General features: G+C 35.4%; 1 protein-coding gene across 1 annotated transcript in view; it reads left to right on the top strand.

Annotated features, from left to right (window-relative positions):
• Positions 1–1,291: 1,291 nt before the first annotated feature.
• GABRB3 (gamma-aminobutyric acid type A receptor subunit beta3) overlaps positions 1,292–20,202 on the top strand; it is a 268,362-nt gene continuing 249,451 nt past the window's right edge. The window contains exons 1-3 of the mRNA XM_001362948.4: positions 1,292–2,498; positions 2,679–2,770; positions 3,069–3,136. Of these exons, the coding sequence (XP_001362985.1) occupies positions 2,419–2,498; positions 2,679–2,770; positions 3,069–3,136 (240 nt within the window). The 5' untranslated portion in view covers positions 1,292–2,418. The remainder of the gene's footprint in view (positions 2,499–2,678; positions 2,771–3,068; positions 3,137–20,202) is intronic.

Below are 20,202 nucleotides of genomic sequence, written 5' to 3'. Positions count from 1 at the left end.
TAAAGTAGGGATTCCTTTTAGGTTGGAGAATAAAGTTGTAAAGATCATGTCAAACTTTTAAAATCTTTGATTCTGGTAATTCAATTAAATTGTGGTGACTTCTGGCTGCCTAAATGACTATTTCTATACTGCCATTTTCTCTCTATGGTGTGCTTCTATCAAATGATAGGCTACCTTGGATTTCCTACTTTGATCAATTGTAATGGGAATCAGACAGAATAACCTCTCTATAGGTGTCAACAAATTAATCCCTGCTCTCTTATTAGATGATATAATGGTTGAATGGGAATATTTAATAAATTAGTAATTTTAGGAAACTTGAACAATTGGACAAGATGTTTTTTAGTTCACTGTAACTGGACAGAATGTAACATAGTGACTTTATACCTCAGTTTAGATCTCTGTATCTTGAAATGATTTACCATATTTTCTCATCTTTTTTTCTTTTTAAATGTTTGTGTTTAAAGAATGCATTTACCTATCTCCATCCATTTAAATGTGACCCTTTCAATTTGTGTGGTCATGTTTCCTGTTTCAGATATGCAATTGTTGAATTCTTTCTGTAAGATTTAATAGTAATATACAGAGAAGTGCCAACATGAGAATAAGATTCCCAGTATAGGTTTTTGCTTATAATAGTGTCAAAAACCAGTTTAAGTTCATAAGAAAAAAGGAATCAATACTGGGGTAAACTGGGTGGGATTACTATAAACTATTATTAAACTTTCATTGACTAATGGCATTACCCTAGGGCTACACAGAACAGAAAATGAGGTAAGGTTTCAACTTGGCAACAAGAAAATTGTACAATCTTTCTCCTCAGTATCAGGGGAAAAAAATTCACCTTAATGTCTGTGGGTGATTTTTGACATCTCTTAAGATCTTTGGGTCCATTGGCCAAACAGAAAGAATGGAAAAGGAACTAGTTTTGCATGAGGTGTGTGTGTGTGGGAGGAGGGGGGGGGGGGCGCTCAATGATACTGGTTTCAATATCTTATTTCCCTACTGACTTTTGGAGAGGGGAGCGGGGACAAGTGAACCCCGGGTAGTGTAAGATAGAGGGTGTATTATATTCCATTTGCACAACATATCCCAATGTGCTGACTGCTTTTCTTTCCTCTTGCGATCTAGCGACTTTGCTAGGATCCTCGGGTGGGGATTCCCTCCTGGACTGTAGTCCACTTCCGGAAGCTCCGATGGGGGATGGGGAAGGGGAGTAGCTCCTTGTCCCCCAACCTCCAACAATATATGGGCGGCTACTAGCTTCAAGGCTCCGGTGTGATTGGGGACTGGGAAAGGAGAGGGAAGAATGAGACAATAGGGCTTCCCTGTAGCTTCACAGGAGCTGGTCCATCGGGACTATGGTTCCTGTTGCCTAGTAAGCTTGTATATCAGGAGTTGATGCTGTTGTACGGATCCGGAAGGCTTAAGGAAGTGGAGGGGGTCTTGAAATCAAGGGTCTTCGAGATTAAGGAGGAAGACAGCGGAAAATGTTGGGAGGAGAAGGAGCTTCGAAAACAGATTCTAAGCTTTAATTTTTAATGCATCAGGCTCTTTGTCCAGAGCCTACTAGAGGTGGGGATGGGATACGGGGGCTAGGAAGCAAGGTACTGAGTTGGTCACAGCTCGCTATCAATGGCTGCTGCAGCAGCAGCGGTCGCAACCACTGGGCAGAAGAGGTGAAAGGGGGGAGACTCTTTTTCCCAGGCAAAGCCAGATGTGCAGCAGCAGAAGCAACCGCCCCTGTCTCTGCCACAGAAAGGAAGAAAATGCTTTTGCTGAGTCCGTAGAGACTAGGTTTCGTTACTCTAGCCCCTGAGCAGTAGTAGAGACATGAAGCTCTTCTAAGGCTAGTGCCAATCTCAGCCCTCCCGCACCCTAGAGCTACAGATAGCCTTTTCTCTCCCACCCTCTTCCTTCCTCTTCCACTCCCCCTGGGAAACAGCGGCCAAGCTGGGGGCGGGGTTGGAGAATAAGGAAGAGAGGGCAACTGGGTCCGTGTAGCCTTGGTGTCTGCGGGGGGGAGGGGAGGAGGATTGAGAGGAGGGGGGAGAGTAGGGTGCGTGGTGCAGCCGTCTTGTCCTCCTCCCCCTTTCCCTCCTCCTCTACCTCCTCCCTCTCCTCCTCCTCCTCCTCCTTCTCCTCCTCCTCCTCCTCCTCTTCCTCCTCCTCCTCCTCCTCTTCCTCCTCCTCCCTCTCCTCCTCCTCCTCCTCCTCCTCCTCCTCCTCCTCCTCCTCCTCCTCCTCCTCCTCCTCCTCCTCTTCCTCCTCCTCCTCCTCCTCCTCCTCCTCTTCCTCCTCCTCCGCCGCCGCCGCTCTCGGTCAGCCGCGGCGGCGACGGCGGCAGCAGCAGCACCAGCAGCGGGGTCGCGGCGGCGACGGGGCCCCCCCTCCCCCCTCCCGGGGAGCGGCGGAGGGATGTGGGGCTTTGCGGGAGGAAGGCTTTTCGGCATCTTTTCGGCCCCTGTGCTGGTGGCGGTGGTTTGCTGCGCTCAAAGGTAAGCAAGCACCCCCGGTCGCAGAAGACCCGAAGCCAGTGTGTATGGCAGTCAATATGTGTGTGTTGGGATGGGATAGGAATCTGGGGTGCTGGTAGATGACAGCTGCAACCTGACCCGGGATCTTTGTGTCTACTCTCCCCTGAAATACCCCCTACCCTCCTACCCCCTACTCCATAGTGTGAACGATCCTGGAAACATGTCCTTCGTGAAGGAGACCGTGGACAAGCTACTGAAAGGCTACGACATTCGCTTAAGACCCGACTTTGGGGGTAAGTGGTACTTGCGCTGCTACTGCGGGATTAACTAACCACCCTTGGTATTGGAGCGGAGATGGAGTGTATGGGGTGTCTGTGAGGGGTGTGTTTGTGTGTGTGTGTGTGTGTGTGTGTGTGTGTGTGTATTGGGGGGATATCTGTAAACTCCTTTGGGAAGCTGTAGGGTTTGGGGTGGGAACTGATAGATTCCTTTCTTCATATGCCTTCTCCCCAGCCCCCATCCCGAAGCACAGACCAACATAGTCCTGCAAAATACCATTGTGGGGGTTTACGTTGTTCTGGTTTTCTTCAGGTCCCCCAGTCTGTGTTGGGATGAACATTGATATCGCGAGTATCGATATGGTATCCGAAGTCAACATGGTGAGTACCTTCCCCACTCCAGTTGTTTCCTTAACAAACGCATCACTGTCCACAATGTATGTGCTGGAGGCCTCTACTACCATTTGTCTTTTCCTCCTGAGCCGACTGAGAAGGTTCACAGGGGAGCTTTGACTCTGTTCCATGTATTCTCCTTTATTGTTTGGCTCTTTCTCCACACCTTTCTTAGCTTGGTGACTGATCTGTTTGGGTTGCTTCTGAGAGCCCATGGTAGGTGGGGTTAGGGCCAGGCTTTGTGCTGAAGCTTCACTTTCAAGCAGATAATGCTCTAAGTTGGCAGCGACTCCAGACAGTCTACTAAAAATCACTTTTAGATTCCTATATGTCCATTTGAAATCTTGGTAATACCTTTCTAGGTTATGTGATAGTTTTAGTTTGTCTTAATTAGCTTATCCTGAGGGCTTTCGATAATAGAGAATGAAGGAAAGTGGAATGTGGGGAGATTATCCCAATTATCGTTTCCAGTCTAACATCTTGGTTCTCCATTGTTCCTGGGGGCCAGAGTTCGAGAAATGGGGTCTAGATTGAAATCCTGGGAACAAAACTTGTAGCACGGACAGCCGCTGTCCGAAGTGCTGATAGTCACCCACCTGCTTCAAAACCGGAAAGCTAATGCTGCAGAACGAGTTTTCTGAAAGAGCAGCTGCTGCCAGGAGGGAAGCCAAAGGCGAATTAGGCGAAGTGTCACTTTAGGTTTATGTTCATGCTAACAGGGGTTTGAAATTTTTAAAAAGGCTTTCAATATCTTGACCTGTGGAAAGAGGAAGCTTCTTGCTGCTCATCTCAGCCGCCTGTGTAGGATTGATTAAATGGTTTTCCATTTGAAATTCTTTGGAAAAGGAAGGAAAGGAAAAGTTACAACCACCATCACCTCTTCACTTTTTAAATTTCAAAAATACTATAGCCTTTAGGAAAAGGTTAACACCTTTGCATCTGAGTCTGCTTCCCTCCCCTTTCCCTCCTTAAATCTGATTAAGATGTCTTTTGACAGAATCAATTTAGGCAATGTGGAAACTTTGCTTGCGGACATAAAAAACATTGAGTAGTCAGGGAGCTACTTCCTTGGACATATCCATTGGATTATAACAATGGGAAAATGTTTAGTTAATTAGAATATTTGGTCCCACACATAAACTACTTAATGACATTGTGAAATGGATTTCTAAGAAATGTTATCATGAGATGTTCAGAAAGAGTTGAATAGAACAAGATTCACCAAATTTTTATTTGCTGCACTGGCAGAAGTTTAAGTTCTGATTTCTAAGATTTTAAAAAGACATCTATTTCCCTTAGAAATGATTATGAATTAGAACTTTAAATTCACAGTGAATATGTTAAAGAAAGAATCAAAGGGGTAGTATAAAATTCTTATTTCAATGAAAAAATGTTGCCTGTGTTTTTACTTTTGAAAATTGTTTCAAGTTTTACCTATAATTAATTTAGAGTTCTACTTCAAAGAACACATTAATATACTCAGCATTTCTATTCTCTGATGTGCATTGTTTTATTGAAGTTTCCTGTTCTCTAGGAAGGTCAGTTTCATAGAAAATGTCTTTTAATGCTTATTTGATGAATAAACAAAGTAAATTAATACCTGAAAGCCAAAACCAGATGTAATTTTCTTTAACACTTTAAAATAATATAAAATATTAACTAGAAGGAAGTGATGAACACTTTACACAGTTCCTTTGGTAGATTTGAAAAACTGATCAATTGTTTTCACACCAAGTTGCAAAGCACACAACTGTAAATGTCCCAAGTTTTCTAGGAACACATAAGACAAAGACAAGAAAGAAACATACCAATAAACATGACAAAGGACCTTTAATTGATGTTTATATTTACTTAAATTAATTTTTATAGTTTCATATTATCATGTAACTTTTGCAAGATCAATATAACTGCAATACAGTATAATATACCATAACTGCAGCTTTAAGTTATCTGCCACATCTTGCTTAAATATTTAATTCACAACTGATAGAAAGGTAGTAGTAATGACCAAGGAAAATCATTTCCATAGGGTGGTTCCATTAAAACTATAACAGCTTCTTTTAAATTTCTAATTTAGTCTTTCCTGTGCTCCTGATGAATTACTTTTTCCTTGATCTTATTTGCTCCTGATAGTACTATCTGTATATGTCCCATCAACAAACTTACTTAGTACAAATTACAACTGATCATGCATCACCTGATAATTACCTTTGTATAATTGGCATAGCATAAATATGTATCAGTGAAATTCAAATAAAGTTTAGGTATTGCAGCCCATAGAAGGTATACTGTCTTCTTATCAAATTAATGACTCCTTTTGGTTTAGTTTAGATGCAATTGACTGTATTTAAGCTAAAGTGACAGAAAATTCATCTATGCTTATAGGAGTTAAGATTTTAGAGTTGAGAATTTAGAACTTTTCATTTAATTATTATAGATGAATTTAGGATGGGAAGCAAATATTCTATAAAGAAAAAAGTACTACATTTTCAAAACTATCCCTCAACATTAAAGTCTGTGATTCTAAGGTTGTGCCTAATGCTAAGACAAAGAACCTCAAAATGAAAAAAAAGGTGCTGTTTCTATATGATGCCAAAAGAAAAGTATGATATAATCATCAATATTACTTTGGAAGGCATCTTTGAAGTCATCTAAACTGCTACCTCCTAGCAGAATCTTCTCCATAATACTATTGACAAGGACTTCACTATTTCACAAAGCAATTTCCATTCCATTTTTGGTCAGAACTAATTATTAGAAATATCATTTACTTACTTTGTGGGAGTGAAGTGGTTGAGATACTTGATTAAATCAGTGCAAGTAACATCTAGGATGGAAATCTCCCCTTCACTGCATTTTGATTAATTTTCTACAAATTATTGTTTTAGAGAGTGACATGGAGGCATTGAGAAGTTAAATGAATTATCCATGGTAACACAGCTAGTATGTATCAGAGTCAGAAATTGAATCTAGGTCTTTCTGACTCCAGAGTTGGCTCTCTATCTAGCATGTCATGCTGTTTCTCTGCCTTACACAGAGTAAGACATAAATAAACGTTTGTGAAATTTAGTTAGAACTACTTTGTTTATGTTAAGTTACATTTTACTATAGTTTTAGCTGTTTAATTTGATATAACCAAGTTTGATATAATCAAAATGATAAGCATTTTGATCTCTATGACTATAAAGGATAAGTAATTTTTTACACACAATATAGCAGCCATTCAAGTATATGAAGATAACTGTTATATCTCTTGTGTCCATGGAAACCCACTTGAGGTTTTCCCTGGCATTTTCCTGAGTTGCTAAAGTCTACACTTATAGAGCTCTGGCTTTTCAAATGTTACTAAATTAGAAAACTTTCAAATATGGACCTTATGACACACAATAGAACAAAGATGCTATAGCCATGTCTACAAGTATTCATTTTCAGTTTCCCCACAGGGTAATGCACTTATCACTTATAGTAACTCTTGAAAGCAGTTCACTAAATTGTGGATGACTTAGGATCTGCAACAACAGAGGGAATATCACATGCACACTACCAATTACCTCATGGATATATGTCCTTCATAACTTTTTAATTTTCTGGAAAAAATTCCCAACTTATTGAAGTATTCTTCAAATCAAATATCCTTCAAATAATTCAGTATGCTGATCTCCACTCTCTTAAAATCTAGGGCTCAGAGCCAGAGACAGTACTCCAGATGATGCAATTGTAATAGTTCAGAATACACTAGGATATTATCTAACTTGTTTTAGAGTATAATATCATTATTACTACTATCCAGAATTATAGTAGATCCTTTGGCAGCTATGCCACACTGTAGATTCCTATTGATCCTATAGTCGAATAAAATTTATAGCTCTTTTTCATGAGAAGTGATATAAAGCAATGACTTCTATTATATACTTAGACATTTGATTCATTGAACCTAACCCAACAGCCAAACTTATACCAGATCACATGACATTTTAAAATTATCATTATAAACATAAAATTAAGAGTATGATTAAACTGTTATATTTAAATAAATTATTTTCAATGTAAAAATATTATTTCTCCTCAATTATTCCCTTAAATCTTTGACAGAATTCTTTACCCATTAATTTCCTTTCTGTTTTTCTCTAACACAGTTATAATATACATTCTACACTGGTTCTACTTTTTTTTAACTTGGCATTATTTTTTTTAATTTTCATATTCCTTTATATTCTTTATATGTGTCTTTACTTGCCTACATTACAATATCTGATTACCTTAATGTGCCATGAATTAATTAACCATTTTTGGGTAGATATTGAGGATGATAGAATTTTTATCAATTATAAATAATGATGATATGATGATCTTTGAACAGCTAGCTATTTTTTGTAATTTTATAAAGCTTTCACAGTGTATTTCCAAATAATGGATTTATTATGTCAAGTGGGTATCATTATTTTAGTACTTTTTGACATATAATTCTAGATAGCTCTTCAAAATGATTCTGCAAGTTTGAAATTACACTAGCAATGAATGAGCATACCTATTTTTCCAATTCTTTACCTATATTGTATTGCATTGATGTTCTTTTTTTGTGTGTGCCAATTTTGTGGAGATGTGATAGTACCTCAAAGATATGATAATTAATATTCCTTTGAATATTAGCAAGAATTATAATTTGGGCATTTTCTCCAGTTATTATTTATACTTTTTTGCCACCCCTCTTTAACCCTCTGGTCATATCCATTGATCACTTATTCTTTAATTACTAGCAATTACTTTCATTTGCTAAAGTACCTGTTTATCTACAGAATTATAAAGACAATTATCTAAACACCACAGAAGAAAAATTAATTGCATTTTAAAATAATATGTAGTTTAGCATTAGAACTAAAATGAAAACAAAGCAAAAAATAGAATTGGATATAAACATGTGAAATCTTTAAAAAGTGAACTAACTCCAATAATATCTATAAAATTTATCTTTTCTATATTTATTGAGTATATTTTTATTGAATATTTTATTAAAAATAGTATATAGCTACTATTTCATGATTTTTGAGATGCTTATTCTGCTATTTTAAACATTTCTTATTGAAGTTTTGTCACTACAAGTTTTGTCACTAGAAGATTTGATGTTTTCTGAATCTTCCTCTAAATTACTGATTAAACTATTAAATAGAACAGGGTCAATGTGAATTGAACCCTCTGGCATTCCAATAACCACCTCCCTTGATGTTCATTCTCATGAACAAATAGCTACTGTTTGAAATATCTAGAAAACAAAGTAAACATGCGACTATGCAGACTTTTATAGAAATAAATTATATGACAAGTTGCCATGAGAAACTTTGTCAAGTACATTGACAAAATCTTTGCCTATGATATTCTACTCTTTTGTTTTCTTTTTTGTTGGGATTTTTTTTTGGTCTGCTCCTGCAATTTGGGGGCAGGGTTACTAGTGTGAAAATTCCATTTACTGATTCAGAATGCTGATTTAATTATACTTTGTAAGTTTATGAAGTTATTTAAAGGCATCAAGAATTGAACAGAAGCATCTATAGACATATGGCTAGTTTCTATCAGAATCAGGGCTTGAACTCAGGTTTTCCTGACTCCAAGGCTAATCCTTTTCCCTCTTAAACCATGCTTCCTATTTATATGTTTTATAATTGAATAATGCTATTAAAATAGAAAAGAAAATTTTATTTGTTTGACCTGACATGCTGACATATTTATCAGTGTTACCTTTTCTATGTGTTCACAAATTAGCTGTTCAGGGAACCATTATAAAACTTGGGTGTTTCAGAAATCAACCTTTTCCATCTTTGAAAATTGGGAAAACAATTCAGTAAACATTAATTAAATACATGAAAAACCTTTTACTTACCAAGTGTAAACATATATCTACTGCCTTCATTAAGCTTAAATTATAGCAGGAAAATAAGCTAACACAATGGTAATACAAATTAGAATATGATTAAGTATGTTGTGGTCATGGTGGGGTCTAAACATAATGGTCTGAAGTATTATATTAATCTTTTTTTAAAATCCTTACCTTCCTTCTTAGAGTCAATACTGTGTATTAGTTCCAAGGCAGAAGAACAGTAAGAAGTAGGCAATGTGGGTTAAGTGACTTGCCTAGGGTCACACAGCTGGGAAGTGTCTGAGGCTTGATTTGAACCCAGGACCTCCAATCTCTAGGCCTGACTTTCAATCCACTGAGCCCCCCAGATTCCTCCTATATTAATATGTTGAGCTTTCTGGTATCCCTCTTGTTTTTCAAAGGAGTTTGACATGTTTTATTGAATAAACTGATCACTTGTTTTTGATATGATGTAGATGTCACCCAAAAAGCATTTAAAAAAGATATTTAGCCTTTACAAATCCACCTGCTATAAACAATTCCCTAGAATATGAAAATTTTGTTTTTACAACTCTTCATATATCTCCTTAACTATGAATTCTTCCCTTTCCTCAAAAGCAATCTAGTTAATTACAACAAAACTGCTGGGAGTATGCACACGCATTTGTATAGCATTATGCAAAGATATATACATATGTAGGTGGGTCCTACTGACTACCAAAGAGTATTTAATTTTTACTACCTTTCAAACTCTTATCATTTATTTTAGAAATGCTATCTAATATTTTAAAACTCTAAGTGGTATAATAGTAATTTTTAAAGTACTTGATAGTTTTAAGACAAATTATTCATTCTTCAGAAGTAATCAAGGCAGAAATTGAAGGAGAGAAGTCATGACCAAGAGAAATTATTTTTCAGTTAGTTATATATTTGTAGAAATATAGTACTAGTTTTTCTTTGTAAAAAGTTCTTATATTGAAATTTTATTTATTCTCAATCTGACCATTGGTCCTTGAATATTCCAGTTCATTCTGAAAAGTTATAATAATTATTTAATTAACTATAAAGTCTTCAGGTATTACACTAAATATAAATTGAAGTAAGGTTGACACCCAATTTCTGTGATTCAACCCAAGACTCATTCTTATGTATTTATAGGGTCAGACTACAAAAATTCAACTTTATATTCATGACAATATAAAGAGAAGATTCCATTTTTTAAATGACAGCTATAAATGGGAAATTTTTAGTATTGATTTTTAAAATTGTGAAGCTTCAAATACCACATAATATATCTCAAAGTTGTCACAACCATTTGTAGACTCTTCTTTTCCAGTTGGTTGTGTTTGTTTCTCCTAAAAGATCAATCTGTCTCTCTATGTAGTTAGCACAGCATTAGAGGATGTGATTTTACATGCCTATTTTATAGATGAAAAATTTTATAAATGGCAAAGAATGCAAAGAATATTTTAAGTAATCATCACTATAAAGTGAAACTCCTTAGCATATTAGTAAAGCGATAGAAATAAAATGGATGAACCATAATATGAGTTAGATTAAAATCTATACACTTTTTATAAAATCTATATACTTTGTTTCACATGAGTTAAAAATAGGAGGCAGAGCGATCCTGGAGAAAAGAGATGAAAGAACTCTCCAATATAAAAAAATCACATTACTTTTCATCTGAAAAGATAAGTTTTTGGTACAAACAAATACTTAATAATTGTATCTGTCCTGGGAGCTAACCTGGTGCTCTTCATTCAGTAGATGCTTAAACATTTATCATATATGTGATTGGATGTAAGGACTAGCTATCTTAACTTTATTTCAAGTGAATTTTCCTTTTCTCTCAGAAGAACCAATCCATGTTTGATTGTCTCTTGACTTCTAAAAGTATCACCCTGTCTCTGTTTTTCTTCGAGCAACCCTGCTTGATCTATGCTTATTTCTTTTTGGCAAGATAAACACTTTTTAAACATATAATTTTATAGAATCTTGAGGCATAGGGATAGAGTGAATATACTAATTCTTCAGATTCCCAATTACTAGGAGGTCCCTCTCCTTTAAGTGAATAGTTTTAGAAAATGAAAAGAAAACTATATTCACACAGCAAGCATTAGTTGCAAAAAAGAAGTACACCTGAAATCATGTGAAAATTCTATAGACAATGGATATATAATGGATTATTAAAATGATGACAGGGTTTGTTGGTAGAGCAACCTTAACCTTTTGGCATACTAGGGAAACCTGCCTCTTCATGCTCAGATAAGATGCCAGATTGGAGCTATCCTTTGTCAGAGACAGAATACAAGATTGAATATAACCCAAAATATCGGTTCTTCCATTTACTTTATAATATCAGCATATATCCTAGTGAAGTGGTAAGCAAATGGCTGTTTTGTTTAAAAAAAGGAAGTGCTTCCAGTCTCTAGCTCATTCTGGTCCATCATTCTCACAACTACCAAAATAATTTTTCCAAAGATCTGACCTGTCACTTCCCTGGTTTGAAACTTCCTATAGGCTAAAATTTATTCTCTTTCTTAGTCTGACTTTTAAGATCCTCTGTATTCTGGCTTCAACTTGACCTTTTCATTTTTGTTTCAGCATATGTCAATTTAATCTATCATCCATCCAATCTTGCCACTTGCTTTTATCTGATTTAAACCTGGACTATCCTGCCTCTGCATTTGGTCAGGCTTTCCATCCATGCCAGGAAAGCACTTGCTTTTCATCTCCGTAGATATACTACTTTTCCTTCTAGGCACTGCTCAACTGTCATTTCCACATGAAGCTTTGTCTATTCCTCCCAGAAGAAAGCCACAGCTCTTCACATATTTTCCTATATCTGTTTTTCTTGACCTTTACATTTACCATCTAAATCTACTCTACATTTTATTTGTCAATGTAAATTATGTTTGAAAGTCTTAATGTAGGATGACTTTAGATTTTAATTAAAATTAAATTTTTATTAAATTGTAAATATAAAAAGTATAAAATTAAAAATTAATGTCTTTTGAGTATAATAACATGGGCCCCTTTTATATCACCCTTCACACACTGACAGTTCATTCTCTCCTCTCCACCATTTATACTCTTCCTTAGGCTTTTTGCAGATGGACAGGGTGGGTTAAGGGAGATGATGAATAAAAATGAGAAAGATTTAGGGGAGAAGGGAGTTAAGGAGTTGAATAAGTCATCTTTCCCTAGACCTAGAGAACTTGGTGTCAATGTAGATTTTCTAAATGTATAGCTTTAGGGAAGATAGATTTCAGAAACTTACCCATGCAAGCACATTTCAATCAATAGCCTTATTATCCAGTATTTAATGTGTACTAGCTCTCTGCTGTGTGCCTAGCACTGTGTTAAGTTCTGAACTAAGAGGAATTGAATTCCCCCAAAAAATTTATGACAGGAACAATAATGAACCAACTGGAACGAGAAGCCCACAGTTTCTGTTTCCAGATCTGCTGGGAACTTATTTACTGTCTAGCTTCAGGCTAGTCACTTAATGCATGGTGCTTCACTTTCCATCTTTGGAACATAAAGATAATAATACAGGACTTTCAAATGCCTCCTTACTCATTGTGAGGATTGATAACATAATGATATCATAAAGTGCTGAGTTTTACAGAGAAGATTCTATAAACATGTGCAGAAAAAAATTAACATTTTTATTTTAGAAAAGTATTCCTTAGCACGCTCCTGCCAGATAAGCGTGGGCCAGATGCATAGAGTTTGACCACGAATTATTATGAGCATTTTAAAGGTGGAAAATTTAATTAGTTTTCTTGTTATGGGGAATAACTCTGGGATGACTCAGCAGCCTTCTAGAAAACTGTTCTTGACCCAGCTGTGGTTAGAAACTGCTTACCCAGAAGGTATTTAAATGATTGGGGGTTTGGGGGGCAGGGTGAGGTGTAGAAATGCATTGGTATGTGGAACTTCTGAGTTGTTGAATTGAGGAGCTGAGACAGTGGGTGGTTTGTTGAAGACATTACTTTTTCGCTGGAAGTATGTTTCATGCATAAGTTATGATCATACATCAATGTTTGTGCATTGATAAGAAAGCTTATAATGAACTTCAGAGATGGATGAGCATAATACCTTATGTAATAGGCTCTTTATAGAGAGAGGTTTAGGTTTAATATTAGAAAGGAGGGAATGGAGGAGCATGAAGAGGAAGCTTTTTGCCTTTCCCTGTAGGGATATTACAAAGCTTATGCTGCTGCATCTCTTTGAAGATGAAACTAGTAGATATTCAATAAGTATTTGTTGAGTTGATTTGGTAGTACAAATTTTGCCTATTTACATATAATTATGGGGCATAGTTTTGGAAAGTAATTTAATTTTATGTTTAAATTGTGGACATTTTTTGGAATTACATCTATCTCCTGCCTGATGCCAAATAGTTTATTCTTCTTTAGGGGGTAGTAAATAAAATGAGGTCATGTGAATAACTCCTGTTTTTTGGGCAATTTATAAGATAAGTTACTCTGAAAAACAGTTATTTTCTTTTAAAAGGTGTATGATTTGTTATAGTCTACAATTCCTTTTCATGTTGTCTGCTCCTTTACAGTGTGAGCTCCTTGAGATCAGGAACCATGTTTTTGCCTTTCTTTTTAAGTTGGTATTTCACATAGTGCTCACTTTGCTGCAGATACTGATTATTTGTAATATTCTACTAATTAGACCAGGGTTTGGAAAATGAATAAAAGGACTTTTTCCATGATGAGCATAGTTTAACCTCTGAAGATTATTATTTCATTATATTCACAACCAAGTAAGAACTTGTCTATTAATGCCTTATAACATCTACCATTATCCAGTGCATGTTGTTTTCAGTCCTTGGTTTATGCAGATGAAAAAAGAAAATTAAATTGAATTTGAAATTAGATATGTATCTCTCATAGGATTGTGGAAACTTGTTATTCAGAGTTGGAAGGGACTTCAGAGGCCATCTATTCTGACCTCATTTTTACCAGTGAAATGAGGAAAGTGAGATTGGAGAGCTTAAGGGACTTCCTCACAATACACATATATCTAATAAATATTATCAAGTATTATATATAGTATGAGGAAGTCTCCAGGTGTAACGACCTTTCATGCCACTGGACCCAGGCTTCCAATGCCAAGAGAGTGGGACTGTCTCTGTGCATCAACTTTTCTACTTAAATCTCCTTCACGCACAAGTGTTTTTGTGCACACTCATCTACATCACAGATGAAAAAGCACAAAGACAAACGTCATCCTCGGTTACCGAGGGACTACTATACTATAGTGCATATAGCAAATATTAAAATTAAGATTTGAAATTGGTCTTCCTGGTTCCAAATTCTTACCACTCTAGTCCCTGAACCATATTTTCTCTCCTCTTTTAGCTGAACTCCTAACTATTCAAACATATTTCTTTTCTTTTCTTTTCTTTTTTTAAATTATATTTTATTTGATCATTTCCAAGCATTATTCATTAAAGACATAGATCATTTTCTTTTCCTACCCCCCATCCCCCCACCCCCTATAGCCGATGCATAAATCCACTGGGCATTACATGTTTTCTTGATTTGAACCCATTGCTATGTTGATAATATTTGCATTCCAAACATATTTCTGCTTCCTTTTTTCCATTTTGAGTCACATATGAGTGGAAATTGGAGTTAACTATTGATAATGGGGCAATGGGGCTTTAGTGGCTAGACTATTGATCTTGATATCAGGAAAAAGTGAGTTGAAGCCCTGCTTCTTGACCCTTATTGCTACCTTAGATAAGCCATATGATTACAAATCTAAATCTGGAAGTTAATTTAGAGGCTATCTAATCCAAAATCCACAGTATACAGGTGAGGAAATGAAGTAAAAGGGAAGTTAAGTGACTAATCTAAGGTCACACAAGTAATAGTAGCCAAATGACTCCAAGTTCCCATGATTCCAACCTAACACTTTAATTTCAATGTTTTTTGCCTTTCTGCTTCAACCTCTGTGTGACTCAATAGTTTCTAAAGACTTATTAACAAAGATCCTACAAATTCTTTGATAAGGTCCATGTTTGTCATATGAAGGCTATAATCCTCCAAGATAAAATGAATATTCACATATGTAGCAGATTCCTTTTATATGCTGAGATTAAGAGGAAGGATTAAAATCTTCCTGTTCAATACTAACATTTTAAGTGAATATTGCCAGTGGTGTAGAGGAAGGTGCTTTGACCAAAGGCATATTGAATTTGCATAGTAATGAAACATTGTACACAATGTAACACAATTCTTCAGAATTTTCTGTGTCAGTATTTTAGGTGTGTGACCCATTTTTGTCTTTAAATGATTGCAGAACTTTCACTGTCATGTATATTGAATTCAGTTTGAAAGCCTGAAGCATTTCCAACCCTGTGCAATTTATTTTGCTATTTTCAAAAGGGATCATAGATACTCAAAATTTGCTCTAAATGGCAGAATTTCATCTCTCCTTGACACTCAGCATATTCTATATGCGAATGGAAAATCTATTAAAATTATTTATTTTTAAGCCTAAAGATAAAGTCACTTAATTTAGAGGGGTCCCTCAATATGGTTAAGATTCAATCTCAGTTGTCATTTATATCCACAAGACTTAACAAGAATCTATTAAATTACCTGCTTACTGCTAGAGCATTAGATAATTTTTCTGCCTAAGGCTGGGAGAACAAAGCTAGGACATATCCTTTCACTTTGTAATGTCTTGATTAATTATTCCTAATTAAAGGTCAAGACAAAATTGAGAAGTCTCTTTTTCAAAAGATATTTAAATGATTGTGGTATTGATGGTCAGTAGATTATGCCAAGAGGGAGCAGAATATTTTTTCATAGAAATATACTTTTGTTATAGAAGACTGTGTTCCCAAAGTCCCTAAAAATCAGAGCATGATATAGTAGGAATATATAAAAGCACTCAGAAATTATAAATACAGCTCTTTATAATATGATATAATGTGATAAGAATTTTATGGTGTTTTCTTATTTGCTAGGCATCCTGCTAAGCACTGGGGATATAAATAAGGAAAAGATCATCTTTCCCTCAAGGAGTTTACAATCTAATAGGAGAAGGCAGTACACAGAAGGAAACTTAAAGGGGGTGGGAGGAAGAGGATGATTATGGAATCAAAAACTGGCAGAGCACATTGGTTTCTAACATAAAGAAACAGGCACTCGATCTGGACTTAAATTCAGGAAATATAGGAGAGCTCACTATCCTCCAGGCCTGGAGGAATTAAAATTAAGTTCCTGACAAGTTATGTCATTTCAAAATTTAAATTGGTCCTTCTTGTTGTACTGGATGGAGGGTGAACAGTTCTATGGGTTATTTTACTTAAACATTATTTCAGTTTCAAAACTCAAACATTTTTACACACAAAGTGTGTACCTTGAGTTGTGCATCTTGTAATGAAATACATCTAGAATTTACTATGCATTGCTACCAAAAAGTAAAGATAAGTTTCTGTTACATATGTACATTTATATGTGTTAAGCATGTGTGCCTAGAAGTATACATATAAATGTCAATAATACATAGGATAGATAACTATTAATTGCTAAACTTGGTAGTTACATATTTCTGAGAGAATAATATTTTTTGCTGTGTAATTTACCAATATATCATTTTCCAGAACATTATATTTCCTTGACTTTTGTATTCTATTTCTTGAATAAATCTTTCAGATGTTCATAATGGTGATCAGTTCCTGGCACATAGTCAGTGCTTAATATAACTTTGATGGCTGAAAAAAAGCTAAGTAAAGGTCAGGGATAATTTTCTCACTTTTTAAAGTTAGACAGATGTTCTCTTGTTTCTTGTTAATGATTAGTTTTCATATTTTTGTAGTAATCATGTGATTTGAAAGATTTTACAAAGAAAACCTTTATGAGAATCTCTTATTATTTTAAACATTTCTAGTCACATTCAAATATTCTTCAGAAATAGTACTATATATGGAAAGCTGAAACCATTGTAAATAATCTAATGCTCTCTAGGATTCATATCTTAGCACTGCCTTTTTTTAAAATTAAAATATAATTAATTAAATTGTGTTAGAAGAATTCTCTACTTATGAAGTTGTCTTGGTGTATGATTCTCCTCAGTTGGGGTCCACATTGGATTTAGGTCTGTTCTATTTAATTCGGTCCAATTTGAAAGGGCTACTTCCCTTCTTTTGCAGCTTCTTATAATCTAATCCTCTTACCTTTATTTAGTCACCAATATCTTATACATGTCTCCTTTTTCCTAGCTATCATTGCCATTGTACCAGGTCATTTCTTTATAACATTTTGCATAAATTCTTTTAATAGACTTCTCAATGGTCTTTCTGCCTTCCATCTTCAATCTATCTTTCATTCACTTTCCAGAAAAATATCCAATACATTTATATGATGATATCACATCTCTATTCAAAGATTATAAATAGCTCTCCATATGACAATAGCATATTATATAAAATTCAGTGTCTTCAAGAGCAGACCCCATTTATAATCTTTCCCTTTTTATGCTGCCTTCATGAGACATACACTACAGCCTACCTGGTTGTTCAGTCTTTTTAGTCATGTCCAATTTTACATGACCCCATTTGAGATTTTCTTGGCAAAGATACTGTAATGGTTTGCCATTTCCTTTTCCGGCTTATTTTACAGATGAAGAAATAGAGGCAAATAGGTTTAAGTGACTTGCCTAGGGTCACACAGATAGTAAATCTGAGGCCAGATTTCAATTCAGGAAGGTGAGTCTTCCTGAATCCAAAGCAAGTGCTCTAATCAGAGTGCTATCTAGGTGCCTCAAGAGAACACTCCATCTAGAGGACTCACTGTTTCCTAAACTCATTCTGTCCTCTGCACTGACCTCACCTCCTTACAATCCTTCTTTCAGCTTACATTTTCCAGTGCTGAATTTATCTCAGCTAAAAATGATCTCACTCACCTTGAATCTTTCTACATTACTTCTTACCTTCTTGGCACACAATCATTTTCTTAATTGAATTATAATTGTTTGTATACATCTCATCCTCCTACTAAATTATATGCCATTTGAGAGTTAGCCTTTGCCTAACTATCAATGTCAATATCTTAATGACCTGTGATTTTCTCCATGTGGGAATTACACAGTGTGGGAACTCCTAGATCTTGATATGTCTATAATTTATAGTCCTGTAATGTTGTTGAGGTACATAGAGATTAACTAACTTGACCATGGTCACATATCTACCTAATAATTGTCAAGGGGCAGGACATGAACTAGGTTTTTCTGTTGCCAAGTCAAGCCCTCTATCCATTACACTAGTCTCTCTTGCATAAAAGAGGTAATGTTTGTTGAATTTCCTTCTAGCTCTAAGTCTGTTTCTGTGTTCTTGTGTGAAGTACAAATTTGATGTGTCTCAGTAAAATTCACTGAAATTTTTGGTCTAAAGTTTGTGTATCTAACAAGTTTGGTAAGAAAGTGACTTATTTTCTTCAGAATTCTGGGGACAAGGAGCCCCCAAAATAGGCACTAATATTACTTAATTTAAATGATTTTATCACAAAGGCAGACTTTGACACAGAAATGTATTTGCCAACAGAAAAAATTATAATTTCGTCTAAGTTTCTTAAGATTTGGGATTAGATAATTATAAAAACTCTTCTAGATACACAATTCTGGAATCCAAGAGTCCTTTAAATTTTTCTGGATTTTCAATATGCTTATTCTTAGTATGGTCAGTAAAAATCTTCCTAAGATATGAATAACTTCTGATTTGTTCATTAGCTTTTCCTCCTCCAGAGATTAAAATGTAGAGAAACATTGTTATTCCACTAATATCTTTTTAGAGAATTGAATTCTGCTTTTTATAGAGATCAAAGTTGCTGACATTAGATGACTAAAATGCAGCTTGAAAAAATGTAGAAAACCATAAAGTTGTATAAACCTAAACATTTCCAGATGAGAATGATGATTATAATGGATTTAAAAAATTTTTGAATCACAGAAAGCAGGTTAATAATGAGCTATGATGTTCAATAATAAGGATCTTTAAAAATTATCTTTATTGCCCACTCACTGTTCCTCTTCAAAATATAGCAATGGATCATCAGAAACCACTAAAAGGAGAAAAGTGTCCAGTACTTTTTCTATAATGCTGAGTGAACTGAATTCTTCATCACTATCCAGGCATGCACAAAATGTTCCTTGAGAGTTTTGGCCAAAACTGTCTCCTATCTAGAGAGATGTCAAGGGAAGAGCATAGAATTTGGAGTTAGGAAATGGGTTCAAATTTTACTTCATATATTTACGAGTTGTTATATAATCAGAAGCAAATCTCTCTCTCTCTCTCTCTCTCTCTCTCTCTCTCTCTCTCTCTCTCTCTCTCTCTCTCTCTCTCTCTCTCTCTCTCTCTCTCTCTCTCTCTCTCTCTCCCAATGTCAAACTACTAGGTTTGCTTTGAACCTCAAAGTGATTTCTGTTACTTATTATTGCTTTGAATTTTGGTGATAATCAGAAGTACATAGTGCATATGTTAGTGGTATTTATTTATTTCACATTTTATGAGAGAAAGATAATTTCATTTTATCATAAAGCAATAGGACTTACTATAACAAGATCAGTGAGGAGTTGATTACCCATGGAATTTATATCAATAGTTGGATAATTTGGATTATTTCATAGTCTAAATATATTTTTTCTTCAAAAGTAGATTTGCACTTGAAATATCTGGATAATTACTTCACCTCTCCACTACTTATCTCTTTTATAGAGAAAATAGACTGGAGTGAGAATCATATTTTATCATTTACTCATCATTGTTTTGCCATAAATTACTTGTATGACCATGGACAATGACAATCCATCTGGACCTCAGGTCATTCAACTGTTAAGTGAGAAGACTAATCCACAGTATCTTAAGGGTACCTTCATGGTCTAAATTCTGTAATTTTAAGGAAATTGCATGGATTATGCAATAAAAGGAGAGACTGAAAATTAGACCTCCTAATATTTTAAACCTAGACTACAAACATGTTCCCCTTTTACGTGAAATAAAACTTGTAATATTAGTTTAACTAAACCATACTCCTTGCTGCCTATGATCTCTTGGCCAGTGATAAGCATTTGAAAAGATTATCTAAGACTGTGAGTACATCTGGTAGCCATGGAATAGCATTTCTGTTCTATCTACCTACAGTGCCGACTGCTGAGAAGGCAGTAAACATTC

Source organism: Monodelphis domestica, chromosome 8 (genome assembly GCF_027887165.1).
Source record: "Monodelphis domestica isolate mMonDom1 chromosome 8, mMonDom1.pri, whole genome shotgun sequence".
NCBI classification, from domain to species: Eukaryota; Metazoa; Chordata; class Mammalia; order Didelphimorphia; family Didelphidae; genus Monodelphis; species Monodelphis domestica.
This window is presented reverse-complemented; position numbering and strand designations above follow the sequence as displayed.